This window comes from Globicephala melas, chromosome 8 (assembly GCF_963455315.2).
Source record: "Globicephala melas chromosome 8, mGloMel1.2, whole genome shotgun sequence".
Taxonomy (NCBI): domain Eukaryota; kingdom Metazoa; phylum Chordata; class Mammalia; order Artiodactyla; family Delphinidae; genus Globicephala; species Globicephala melas.
This window is the reverse complement of record NC_083321.1, coordinates 39541244-39555345: the sequence shown is the minus strand read 5'-3', so window position 1 is coordinate 39555345 and position 14102 is coordinate 39541244. Positions and strand designations below refer to the sequence as shown.

General features: G+C 39.1%; 1 protein-coding gene across 1 annotated transcript in view; it reads right to left on the bottom strand.

Annotated features, from left to right (window-relative positions):
- SOX6 (SRY-box transcription factor 6) overlaps nucleotides 1–14102 on the bottom strand; it is a 397267-nt gene that overhangs the window by 26146 nt on the left and 357019 nt on the right. Inside the window, exon 13 of the mRNA XM_060303470.1 lies at nucleotides 12084–12192. Coding sequence (XP_060159453.1) covers nucleotides 12084–12192 — 109 coding nt within the window. The remainder of the gene's footprint in view (nucleotides 1–12083; nucleotides 12193–14102) is intronic.

Sequence of the window (14102 nt, the reverse complement as noted above, 5' to 3'; positions counted from 1 at the left end):
CAGATTAGTTAACAAAGATACTACTAAATCCCACCTCTCATTTCCACCCTTATCGCTCATCAATTGCCTTGGCCTCATTCTCTCTGGTGGACTATTTTAAATACCAGCCTTCTAGCTGACTTTTATTCCCAATTTTGAGTCCCCAGTCTCTACTTAAATACCTCTTCCTAATTTCAGCCAGGGTAATCCATCACAAATGCCATTCTGACCAGAGCACTCCTATATTAAAGTCTTCAGTGGCTCCCTAATGCCCAAAAGATGAAGTCCAAACTCCTTAGTATGGTATTCAAGGTTCTCCATGACCTGGCTCTCTACTATGTCTCCAGTTTCATCTCTAGCTACTCTACTTGAAATTTTTTTGCTTTATAATACTGAACTACTTCTGGTTCTCTATATACCATGTTGCTTTATACTAGGAGTCCATGCCTTCCCTTTTTCTGGAATTTCCTCTCCATCTTGCATTCAACTCATTCTTTGACTCATATCAGGGATCATCTTACCCAGACAGTCTTACCCAGTTCGTCAGGTTGGGCTAAGTATTTTAGGCTCCCACAGCACCCTGTGCCTGCCTCTATCTTACATTTACTATATTTTATCCATATTGCCAATTGTATCTGCCCACCTTCTTCACTAGACTATGCACCTTAAAAGGGCAGGAACAACGCTGTGTCTTATTCATAACTGCTTTGCTAGGGTCTGGTGCATAAGCTGGCATAAGGTAAGTACTCAAATGTCATAGCAGAGAGCATTTGACATCTTCGACAGTGAAAATTTTAGAGTGAGATTCAGATGTCTACATGTTGCATTAGAACCTGGGAATTTCTGAAATCAGATTTTGTATAAATCCCATTTATTTCTTATATTCTGTTAAGTACTTTGCCTTACTTGAACACTCTATAAAATAAAAATGGCTTTAATGGGAAAATGTACCCACAGCTGTTTGGAAGTCAGAGATCACTGGTTCTAATCTTACTTCTTTTATTGACTTTCCACACTGTACAAATCTGAAATCCTGGCTTCCCACTTCCGGGGAAATCCTGAAAAGATGATAAGGCATGTCAGAGCTTTTTGGAAATATTAAATCTGAAAGCTATTCTAATGCTGTCGGGTTTGTGTAAATATATACAACTGAAGCATATATTCAAATAGGCATATGATGGGACCTTCCCGATAGAGTCAATATGAAATGGATAAAACATGCTCATAGAATTAGAGAATTTTAACATGAGAGGGATATTAAAGATCATCTAATCCACGTCTGAGGTTAGAGAAGTTAAATTGCCCAAATCTCATAGTTAGTAAATGGCAAAATCACAATGAACTCAAATGTAACTATTCCCAAAGTTTCACACTTGCCATCAAAGTAAATTTCTAAAATGGTCAGCTGAATTGTTTCAATGGTATCCAGACTTAGATTAAAAACTCTTAACAAAATTAATTTAGTTGGTCTTTCTTCTTCATTTCTTTGTCCCAGGGAATCTGCCTTTTACTAGAATGAGAGACGCAGATCACAGGTGCAGTAGAAACTAATTTTTTTAAGGTTAGGGATATGGAAATACACAGTATTAGAAGGAGAGGGCACAAGGATTTGGGGTAATCAACTCAATTTTGTAGTATATCAAAACTTCTTTGCCCTGAGAATCTGGTGAAAGTATTTGAAAGGTATTTAATATTTGTGTGGTTTGAAACATTGAAAAAAAAAAACTTTCACAGGTTTCTATTTCTCATTAAATTTTTCTACTTTTTAATGAAAACCAACAGGAAAAAACTACTTCAACAAAGGCAACCAACTGAATCAGCTCATCTTGGAGAAAAATGGGAGTCAGTGTGGCTCAGATACTATGTAGACAGACAGATGTGGGTTTGAATTTTGATTTGATCTTTCCTAAGTAACCTTGGGTAAATTATTTCCCTTCTCTAAACTACAGTTTCATCTCCTTATAAAAGAGAGCTAATAATTTCTGCTTGTCTGGATCCTTGTGAGGATTAAGTGGGAACATAAATTTCCCAGCAGTGACTGGAACCCAGTACCCACTCATTAAACAGTAGCTGCCTTTAGAAATAGTAGCAGTAGTAATGGCAGTAGAAGTAGTAGAATGTCTATTCCAGTACCAAGAACAAGCAGGTGCTTAACTCATATTTGTTCCCTTTCTAGTCTTTCCCCGTACCTGGGTGATACTCCCTATACTGCACAGTCCTGTCCTTCAGCATAGTTATAAAATGAGCCCTTAGCTGGAGAGTGCAATTTACTACTTAATGGAGCCTCTTTTCTGACCCAAAGCTAAAATATATATTTCAAGAGTGTCCCTATGATATAGAACTAAAATGTATCGAATATGCATTAAGACACAATCAAAAAGACCATCTCACACCTCCCCAGTTCCCACCTGTGGGGCCTGTAACCAGACTATGCTGCTCAGTCCAAGCCAGAAAAAAAGAAAAAAGAAGAAGAAACCCTTATCTTGAGAATTTATAGATCAGCTTTTTATAAAGGATTCACTGGAATAACAAAGAATTAGGATTACTGACTGTATAATAAATATAGGGCAGGGAAGTCTCAGGGACATTTGACAATTGTTTTTCCTTTCTGCTCTACCAGCAGTTCTGTGACTCTGCAGCATGGAGTAGCTGCTCTTACCATTTTTCATTTTGTCCTCACGCAGGATCAACCTTCCTAGTGAAAAGTCAGCGTATATTGAAGAAGCATGAAGTGATTTCTCTGCCATGAAAGTAAATATACATAAGCCAGTAAGGTGCAATTTTTATTTTTAGTAAAAATTTTAAATGGCTGAATATACTGTTTATGAAATTCTTCTCTCTAGGGCTGTGACTTGGGATATTAAGTTTTAGTTCAGAATTACTTGTTACAGCCTACTCCTAAATTTAACAGTTTACAGTATAACGCAAATATTGATGGGTTCTTACACAATCTCTTCCCTCTGGTACCATGACCTAATTTGGGACATCCTGTCTAAGGGTAAATATCCACTGAACAAAATCATTTAAAAAAGATCACTCTCCTCTAGTGAGAGGCAAAAGTACAAGACTGATCTGTAAGGCATCGAACAGTCACAGCAGACAAAGTGAAATCATACGCAAATGAGTATTATACCCAGGAGGAAAAGAGATATTTTTAAAATGACTTGAATGAAAACCCTCCTAACACCTACTCAGCTCTCCCATGATGTAATATGAAAAGACAGCCATTGAATAGTCCCTCTGAAAGGACATTAAAGAGAACAGAGGAATAAAGAGACTAACAGACCACCAAGACCAACCTAACTTCTGCTTTTCCATTATTTTTAACCTCTATACATAATCTAAGTCAATCTTGAACAACTAAAGTTTAATGCCTATTTAGTTGGTGGCAAAGTCCAAATTCCTCAGCCTGACTCTCAAGGCCCTCCACAGTATGGAACCCAGCTATTTTTATAACATATTCAATTCAACAAATATTCACTGAGTATAAATATATGGAAAGCTTTGTATTGGGCTTGGTGGAGAACACAGAGTTGAGAAGTGACTCTTTCATTCTGAACTTCCTTGTGAATGTCTGTGTACTTTACTGTTTCTGTGTCTGCTTGGATTATTCCCTCAACTGAAAGTTCTTCTCCTTCTCTTTGTTTTTCCAAACCTAGGCTTATCTCCAGCTATATTTCTATCAGACTTTCCAGAATCATGGCTGTCAACAAAGCACTGTAGGTTCCTCTTCTAAATAGCACTCTTTTCTGTTTCTCTAATGATGTACTATAACATATAACATCTTAGGTTGTTCTGCTTTCTGTGTATGCTAATATTATTATCCCAACTACATTACTAGCTCTTGAAGAATACAGTATAGTCCATCTTTTAAAAAATCCTTCTCTCTGTGCTCGTAACAGTGCTGTGTATATAAGAGATAATTGGTAAATTATAACTTGAACATGTGGGTAAAACTAAAGATTGGGGGACTCTGAGTAGGGATAGACCCCGTTGGGAATGACCTGGCTATCGGAACTTGTGGCTCAGTCTACAGAGAACCACCTCTAAAGAGGATGAAATGACAGATAGTGTGTGTAAACAAACAGTGGCAGAGTAAAATGAGACAGTGTATCTAAAAGAAGGAGATATTCAAAGGTAAGAATTTCTTAGTTAAAGAAAAAAAAGATAGGGAAGTCAGTAACAGAAAATAGGGGAGAGCTGGTCAGTTATTGAATTTTGTGAATAAGTTAGAAGCACAGTTATCAGAACTTGAAAAGAAGGAAAGGACCAATTGGGGGGAAAAAAAGGGAAAAAATGGTTGTTCTCAAGTTTGGTCTTGACCTTAAGCAGAGAGAATTTAAAGAGCACACCAAATTGGCCTGAGACTCTTTAAATTCCACCAGCCTAAGGTTGGGCTGAATTCTATAGCCTGCAGATGGGAAGTCAAGTGGCTCTCGCTGCCAAGAGAAGAGGATTCTAGGGACAGGGAACTAGACAAGGTCCACACCTCAACAGTCACTACACAGTCCAGACATGGCAGATAGACTTCTATCAGCCAGCGTTTATTCTAATATGTTGGTTTATGTGAGGCAGACATATGTACTGCTGAGGAACCATAGACTGATTTTGCAGCCCCATTGGGAACACGTGCCGGCTGTTCTTGTCTCGGATCTGATTTTCATGGTAGATGGCGTTAAATCTTTTGTCACCCAGTTGCTACAGCAAGATGGGGGAGCACTTCTGTGTGATTCAGTAATGGCATAGACAAGCATTTCTTCCCCAGAACGGAGGATATTCAGTCAGAAAACCAGATAATTTTGTGTGTGTGGTGACACTGTCAATGATACCTCTTTAGAGGAGGCAGCCCAATGAGAAACCAGCTCTTGGACAGGGCTAGGCTCCTCACGAAAGGGAGGCTGGGTCTTTGATTGGGCTTCTCTAGCTTAAGCAACTCTAAGAAGCAGGTTGAATTCGCTTTATGGAGTATTAGGGGATGGAGTTATACAAGAATCTTGACATTTCACTCTCTTATCCCATCAGGACTATCCATCACTTGGAAAGTTCAATGGAAATTGTTTTCTACCAACATTAAAAGTTATTTGGGAGCTTTTAAGACACAGCAAATATATTTCTTTAAGAGAAGTTTATTTGCTTGTTTAAGAGAGCTGCACTTTATATATAGTGCTGATATAAACTGGTGCACAGGATCCTCTAAAACTGTTTATATCCACAGTAAAATACATTTTTGTGATACCGCAGAGTTAGTCCAGAGCCAAGGGCTTTTTGAACTCTGCTTATCTCCCAGCCTGTGTGGCTGTTACTCAGTTTTCACCATGTCTGGGGTCTCCCTGGCCACCCATCCTGGCCTCAGACCTCAGCCTGCTGGTTCCATACAGACTGCTTTGCCTATTCATTTTTCTGAGATGGCTGGAAATGCTATTTTAGGCAGCTATGGAAGGCCAGACCCATAACCCCACAGCAAAGCTCTGGTTGGTGCTCCCTCTGGATTTCCCTGGGTCTTTTATTTTAATATGTATAATTCCCCAACTTTTATTCTTGGTATACAATCTAGTACTTGGATACCTTCTTGGACAAAGACATCTCATCTCTGATATATTTCAATAATAATTTCACTTATTTTAAAGACGGTATGGTCCCCAATTTACACTTGTTTCTTTCTAGTTGACTTAAAGGTGAATGATTTCAATTGTACAGCAGTAAGATAAGAGTTTAAAAACCAGAAATCATCTACACCAACTTCCTCATCTACAGCTGAGAAAATTCAGGGAAAGAAATTGACTTGCTTAGGGTAGAACAACCGGAATTTAAGTTTTCTAACCCTTGAGGAAATATCCGAAGGGGTGTCATGTGGAGAAATGGTAAGCTTTATTTTGTTGGAATCCAAAAGTCAGACTAGAACCAATGAGTAGAAGTTATAAGGAAGCAAAGACAAATAACAAAGAATTAAAAATTAGAACCGGAATGAGCTTCTCAAGAAGTAGTCAGTTTTCTGTCATGAGACTATTAGAGGCATTTGAACAGAAGTGAGATGACTACTTGTCAGGAATATAAAAAGGGATTTCTTGGATGGAATTGTAAATTTGATTACATGTCTCTCGTTTATTCCAATGCTGCGAATCTAGATGTTGTGATGTGAAGCACTGTATTCTGGTGGGCTTGAACAGATAGTGACCTTTACATTCCAAAGCGTAAGCAGATGGAGCCTTTAAATCCCTCCCCAGATTATACTACAGCTTTCCTCTGACGCCTTGAATGAGCCGTGTATCATCAGGTCAATCTTCCTTTTCTACCAGGAGTAAGGATCCAGGGAGGGGAAAGGAAATGTGAAAAGCTTCAAAGATTTCCCAGAGTATGGATCAAAGGGTAAGCAGGATTTTTAGGAGAAGACATTCGCATTAAGTGGTGCGTTTTTTTAAGGAAAAAGAGGAAAAGTTGCAGTCCCTGTTATTTGTCTATTAACAGAGAGCTTAAGTTGACAATAATAAAGCTATCCTGAGATTTAAAACTTAGAAGCAATCAGAAGTTCACAAAAAAAATGAAGCTTTCAGAAGGGTTAAGGCCATCTTGGCTGGGATCCAATTCACAAATTCAGTACAAATCTATAAAACCTTTCTAAGCAAATCTGAGAACCTGAGAGCAACCCCTTCTAAAAGGGGTTATTCTTGGTGCACATATCCATTTCCATTCAAAGCAATGCAAGTTTTTAATACATGGAGGACAGCACATCATTACAGTTCCAACCCAGGGTCCAAAAGCCTGCCTAATGGTAATCACTTTCAGAGCTCATCCCTTTTAGAGCTCATATTCCACTATGTTCCACGTCAAAATGAGGTGTGAAAAAACAAAACAAAACAAAACAAAATGAGGTGTTGCCTCTCTCTGAGGCTGGGACACAATAATTGAATTTGAGAATTAAAAGAGGTGTTAGAAGAAGGTTTTCTTACCCAAACTATTCTGAAAAACAGAAAAAAAGAAAAGTGTCCCTTTAGAGGCCCCAGGTGTGTGAGAGAGAGGAAACAGGATGGAGAGAATATAAAAAATAAGGCGGGCTACAACTACCGTTGCTGGGGGGAAGAGAAGAAGAAGGCGGGGGGTGGGGGGCGGTCCATCTGTGAAAGGTAATTAGGAAATGCTACTGGAGAGATCTTCTCATTAATAAAAAGAAAAGATCATTCTCATTAATAAAAAGAAAAGATCAAAGACTTGAACATTCGATTCAGCAAGTGGTACAAATATACTCTCAAAGATATTGGTCTCCTCTTTTATTTCTCTCAAGAAAAAACCAAGTGAAAGCTACTGTGGACAGATCACCTTTCTTGTAATAAACACACTCTATGTTTCATGAAGACCCTAATAACAATCTTGCATTTGGAGGGGACCCTAGAAATAATGGAATCCAACATACCTCTTTTAAAAGATAAAGTTAAGCCCAGGGGCATTCGTCACTTACTTGCCTTCATTTAGCAAAGAAACTTTAATCCAAATTTCCCAATAACCAGACCACAGCCCTTTCTACTATACCTTGCAACCCTGAAATTAGGAGGGTTGGGATAAGAATTGCACTCTTGCCTAAGGAGAACAAGGAGAGGGGAAACACCGTACGAAAAGTCCATAAAAAGTTAAACATCTGTTCGTCATTCTTAATACGTGGTGACAGACTCAATTAATTGAGTCCTCTCTTCCTTACATGCCCTACATAGGAGCTAACAACTTTTGTGCGCTCAATACGTATAAAGCCAACAAATGCTCCAAAGTATAACAGGACCTTAAACATGTTTCCTAAGCCCCCAGCACCGATGAATTTGTAGTTTTATAAATATCGTGGTGAACAAGAAATGCTGTCTTGTCATATTCAAGCCAAATAACAGCTGGACTTTAAAAATAAAATTTTGAAGACATTTGCCTTTTATATTTTTAATTTCTGTTTTCCTGGCTTACGGTTTTGTCATTTGATTTTGATGAGTGGTTAATACACACGCACAGCTGCCTCTTTTGGTGACCTTTCCCTTGCTGCTTCCATGTTCAAAGCCATGAAGCAGGTCTACAAGTTGCTTACTAAGTGATATTGGCATTTTTGCAACTGGCAGCAGACATTTTCCTGGAAAGCCAGGCTTACTTTAGTCACTTCAGAAGCCACACAGGAGAATGGGGTGCAAGGAGAAGAAGGGCATAGCCCCTTAAAGCTGCCATTATGCATTATTCACAATAGCCAAGACACAGAAAACAACCTAAGTATACATCAGCAGATGAATGGATAAAGAGACTGTTTTATATATACATATATATAAATTCATGTGATAAATGATATTATGTATTACATATAGTACGTAATATGTTATATAGTTATATATACATATTTTGAATGTGATAAAAATATTATTCATCCATAAAAGGGAAGAAGGAAACCCTGTCATTTGCAACAACATGGATGACCTTGAAGGCATTACGCTAAGTGAAGTCAGACAGAGAAAGACAAATACTATATGATCTCACACATACGTGGAATCTAAAAAGCCTGAAGTCATAGAAACAGAGAGTACAATGGTGGTTTCCAGGGACTAGACAGTGGGGGAAATGGGGAGATGTTGGTCAAAGAGTACAAACTTCCAGTTATAAAGATGAATGAATAAGCTCCGGGGATCTAATATACAGCAGGGTGACTATAGTTAAAAATATTGTCTTATATACTTGAAAGTTGTTAACAGAGTAGTTTTTAAATTTTCTCATCAAAAAAGGTAACCTGTGAGGTGCAGAGGTGTTAACTAACCTTACTGTGGTAATCATTTCCCAATATATACGTGTATCAAATCATTACATTGTACACCTTAAATTTGCACCAATGTTATTTGTCAATTATATGTCAATAAAGCTGGAAAAAGATTTTAACTGGTCCAAAGCCAGAGGAAACATGGAGATGATCATGTGTGGACTAAGAAGGGATGACATCCTGGGTGACAGCTACAAAACTTACCTGCCAATGGAGCTTACCGAAGTAGCTTTCGCCCTGAACCTCTGTGAGGAACAAAGAAGTCTTGATCTTCTTAGTACTTTTCTCAGTGATAATTATATCTGTCTTATGTACCTATGTATGCATTACCCTTTTAATCTTCTGTCTTTCTTCACTAGACTTTAAGTTCCAAGAGGTCAGGAACATATTTGTTTTGCTTCCTTTGCTTTATCCAGCGTCTAGTTCAGGGACCGGCACACAGAACAGGCACTCAAGAAATGTTTGTCTGTTTGTTTGTTTGTTTGTTTTTAGACCAAGACTGACTGAAGGAGTGAATAAATTTTTTAGGTATTCTTTCACTTCATTTCCTTCTTACTCTTCCTCTTAAGGGAAATATGGAGGAGCAAAGTGGAGAAAGTATGTGTACCTGTTATCTACTCTGACTTTAATATGAACTGCAACTCCAGCAGGCTTTGCAATCAGCTTACGCTTGAACAGATGCCAGGAAATATCCTGAAGTCAGCAGAAGGCTGCTGCGCATCCCAGCAGTCCTCACAAAGGCACTGCACTTCTGTTGGTTTTAGAGCAGGTAACTTGACTCCATTCATGAACTCAGTCCCCCAAAAGCACACGAGGGCTCAATGGCAACTCTGGGCAAGCTTCTGAAGGGAGGTTTTCACACGCTCCTTAAGCTCCTGGGCCACTACAGCCCTTCTACTATTACAGTCATCAGGCATTGCTGCTATGTGTGACAGAGTAACACGAGAGCTGGTGCATGGCATGACTTGCTATATTTAGGGGAGAGGAAATGGGCCATATACTGAGGAAGGTCACAAGGAGCTGGTTCAGAAAAATGAAGGCACCACTTCTGCATCCGTATATACAGGGGGCGCAGTACTTCATGGCTTGGGTTCTGGAGCCAGGCTGCCTGGGATCAACTCTCAGCTCTACCCTTACTAGCTATGTGACCTGTGGCAAGTTACTTAACTATTCTCACCCTTAATTTTCTCATCTGTAAAATGGAAAAAAAAATACCTTCTTTACAGAGTTGTATATGATTTAAATGAGAAAACGTGTTAAAAGCTTAGCGTATTCTCTGGCATATAAATGCTTGATAAATGTTTGCTCAAAAAAAGCAAAGTAACTAGGAAATTGGTTTGAATCCAGACAATCTGGATACTGAATGGAAGTTCCACAGATTTTTCTATACAGTATGTTTCTCTACAGTTAAGCTTTTCACTTTTTCTTTTCATAATGGTTAATAACTCTGACCATGATTTTTAACTTACCAAGCACATGATATCATCAACTAGATTATTAGCATTACTGAGAGGCAAATGACTTTATACCTATTGTACAGTTAAGAAGTAAGTGAAGGGCTTCCCTGGTGGTGCAGTGGTTGAGAGTCCACCTGCCGATGCAGGGGACACGGGTTCGTGCCCCGGTCTGGGAAGATCCCACATGCCGCGGAGCAGCTGGGCCCGTGAGCCATGGCCGCTGAGCCTACGCCTCCGGAGCCTGTGCTCCGCAACGGGAGAGGCCACAACAGTGAGAGGCCCGCGTACCGCAAAAAAAAACAAAAGCAAGAAGTAAGTGAAGAAAACTGAATGACAGATTAAGAAAACCCTGTTAGAACAAGGATAAGGCAATAGAACTCTGTAACTCCTAGTCTACAGAAAAATTAACAGACTGAATACTCCAAAGTGATGAAAAGTATTATTTCACTGTGTCTGGTCAAAGATTTAGGTACTCTGTAGTACCATCTTCCAACAAAATTGAGATGTGCCACACCTGAATAACTAGTTCCCTAGACCATGGAACCTCAATCCTCACCAGGGGGGAAATCATGTACTTCTAAGTGCCTATAAAAATGTCAGTGTCACCGTGCTCTCAGTACACATTCTGCATGGAAGACAGTGAGTATTATTTCTGGTTTTGAGTCCTCTTTATTCCTCCTTTCCTGCTCCCCCACTTCCTTTTCCTCTTCCCTTCCCTTCCTTCCCCACTCCCCTCACACATGCACATACCAATCAGAGTTTATTTTAACACCTTGTACCCAGGACTATCATTAAACATTAGTCTCTCCCACTGGCATGAAAAACCTGCCTTCTGAAAACTCTCTGAAGTACTTCCTAATGTCTGATACTACCCATCTCTTAGTGCTCATGCCAGGGATTTCTGAAGTGCCTCGGATGGCCCCAAGCTATCACTAGAAGCCATGCTCAGTTCAGATGCTGCTATGAAATGTCTTCATGTGTTTTCAAGGGATTAGGGTCCTGGAAGGAATCCTGCCAGTAAAAGGGATAATAGTAAGATTTTTCCCCTCAAGCTAAAGGACTTTAGCTGGGACCTGAGATGGATGAAGTATTGTGTTACTCTAAAGAGAACAAATAATCTTCCCTGACTGGTGGGAGGGATTCTGACACAGGAACAGCTAACGGGAAGACCAGTCCCTGCTCTGGGATGACACAGTAAATAACCAGGCAACGCTACTACTAAAGTGCTGACTTAACTCACAGATTGTAAACAGCCTCTGGGGAGCAATCTCTGCTGTTTTGCTGCTTGTGTATTTAAAACAAACAAACAGAAAAGAAAGAGGAGCGGACAGGCATTGATGGTGCTGTGGGTAAACACATTGAGAGTAAAGCTAGTCTTTTCCATCCTGACTTTCAAAAGACTTTATAACGGTTAGTACCCAGACACAGGCTGGGCCTTGCCCAAGCAATTATTAATTTTATGCTAGATCTGCTTCAAACTATAATTTAGTTTCCAAAATGGTTTGATTGCACCTGGGAATCACTTGATTTGGGGGTAAAAAATCCTCCTTTGTATGTTTGTCTCTTTTTTTTTTTAATAAGAATGTCATGAGGTGGATGAAACACAGAATTCTGTTGTTCATTGAAATGTAGAGGGTTCTTTGATTTTAAAACTTTAAAATGGCACCTTGAAGTATTTGGATTGCTATGTGTTCAGTAACACACAATCTAGCTGAATTTCAAAGTCCTCAACTATAACATATAATGAAGCCTAACATTTTTCTGATATGCCAAGAAAATTGATCTGGTGACTCCCAAGAAAGACCATGAAGATCCTACATCTGCCTCAGGCACACCTCTAGAAACACACAGAGCAGCAGAACAGAAAAGCCACTCACCCTCTGCATCTTCTGGCCGAGTAAGATCGATGACACCTGGGCCCAGCTTTCCATCTTCACTTGACTTTCCTGTTAACTGGGGCCCCAAATTTTCAAAGCGTGTTCTTTCCTAGAGGAAAGAATAATCAGAGACTTATACTAGCTTCCAAAGCAGCCACTTTTTCCTTCCAGTTTCTATCTTTCTTAATGGACAAAACTTGGATTTACAAACATCATTTCTGACCAACTTGAGCTCAGAAAACTTTTCAGGAAGATTCCACTAAAGCCTGTTTATGGCACTGACAGTGTTGACAGCACCTAAACCATAGCACCTATAAGGAAAGGAAATCTGTGGCAGGTAACCTGCCAGGGCTGTACTGCACATCTCTCTGTTGGATTTGCTCCAGTATTCTAAAAGGAATGCAAATGAAAGGTGTGAGCCAAAACTGCCAAATTTGAAAGAGCAGTTTCCATTAAAATATACTGTTATTCAATGGGAGAGGAATTTTCCTTTTTAGAGATCATAGTTTGCATTGGTACTCCTGGAAAAATACGAATCAGAATTTTAGGCAAGAAGATTTCAGAAACAAATATTTCGAAGCAGGCAGACTAGATGATGGCTTTGATACTATTATTTTGCTGTGGAGTTTGAACTGTAACTTCCTGGTAAGTGAAAAGGAGAACATTACTCCTAGTCAGGCCTTGAGTCAGGAAAGTTAAATACTCTTGCCATTATAGTAGGGAAACACAAAGATGTTTTAATTGTTAACCTGTTCTTCTAGGATCAGGAGTCTGAAACATCACAGTGAACTCTCCTCCTGTAGCTCTCTGGATCAGTAGCAGAGGGCTCATTGATCATAATTAACATGGTGTTCCTGTCTGCAGAAACACAGCACGTGTCCCCTTCTCTCCTCCTTGCTACTCTCCAGACTCAAACTTGGCTTTGTGCTGTGCTTATGAATGAATGAAACCTTGTTGTTCATTACTATGAAACAATATTAAATGTCATGTCAGCTTGAATTTACAGACATGAAATAGCAGCTTCCAGCTCCGGGAATGGTTTCTGCATGTTATACTTAATGCATTATGCAGCAGTAGAGGACTGATTGCTGTTCAGTCTATTGTTCAATGACCTAGTTCTGTACTAGGCATGTTCGGCATTAGACGGAAACACTCTTGAGTGTTCTCTTCTGTAAGATGTTTAGAAACTTGGAAATATTCTTAAAGAGCAAACATACAATTACTTGATAGAGGCTGTGTCTCATTTGTACAGTCTCACTACATTTGTGCTTTCTAATATGATTATTTTTGAATATCATTATATTTCTATAATTAATTCCCATCAGTCAAATTGTGCAGGAAGTCTTCCAGTTCCCCTTCATCATGGAATATGTTGAAATCTGTGTTGGAAGAAAACACAGTATAAACCTTGCTTTAATCTAGCAACATTTCTATGAAAGACTGCAACAAAATTATGATCATGAATTTCCCCAACTGGGTAATACTAACTAGTTACAATAGCGGTATGTGGGGAAACCTCTGAAACACCACACTTATAAAAAACAGAGTGAAAATAAAAAGCAAATTAGGTATGGTTCCCCAATATCTTCTTATGTGACACTGCCGCTGCACAAGAACAAATTAACCCAGATGCAGGCCACAACAAAGAGCAACCACAAGCCAGAGGAGAGTTTCACACATTGTAGGGGGGAGGACAGCTGTTTTTAATCAGCCAATTTCTATTTTTGAGTAGCACTTTTGGTTGTCATGATGTAAAGAAAAAGAATTAAAGTGAAAATAAGCAGTACCAGGGAAAGCAAAATATTCAACCTTTGTTTTATCACATTGTTTCACATTTCAAATGTTTGCATGTGAATGCTTTCCCTATGTTAAATGCAGAAGGAGTTTTGATGTGACACCTGCAATCTTCTTGGAAGAACAACCTTTATCTGTATTTTCATGGGGGGAAAAACAACTTTCTCTGAAAATCAACAGACTGTGCTACCTATCAATATGCATATTTCAAGTATCTTTCTAGTC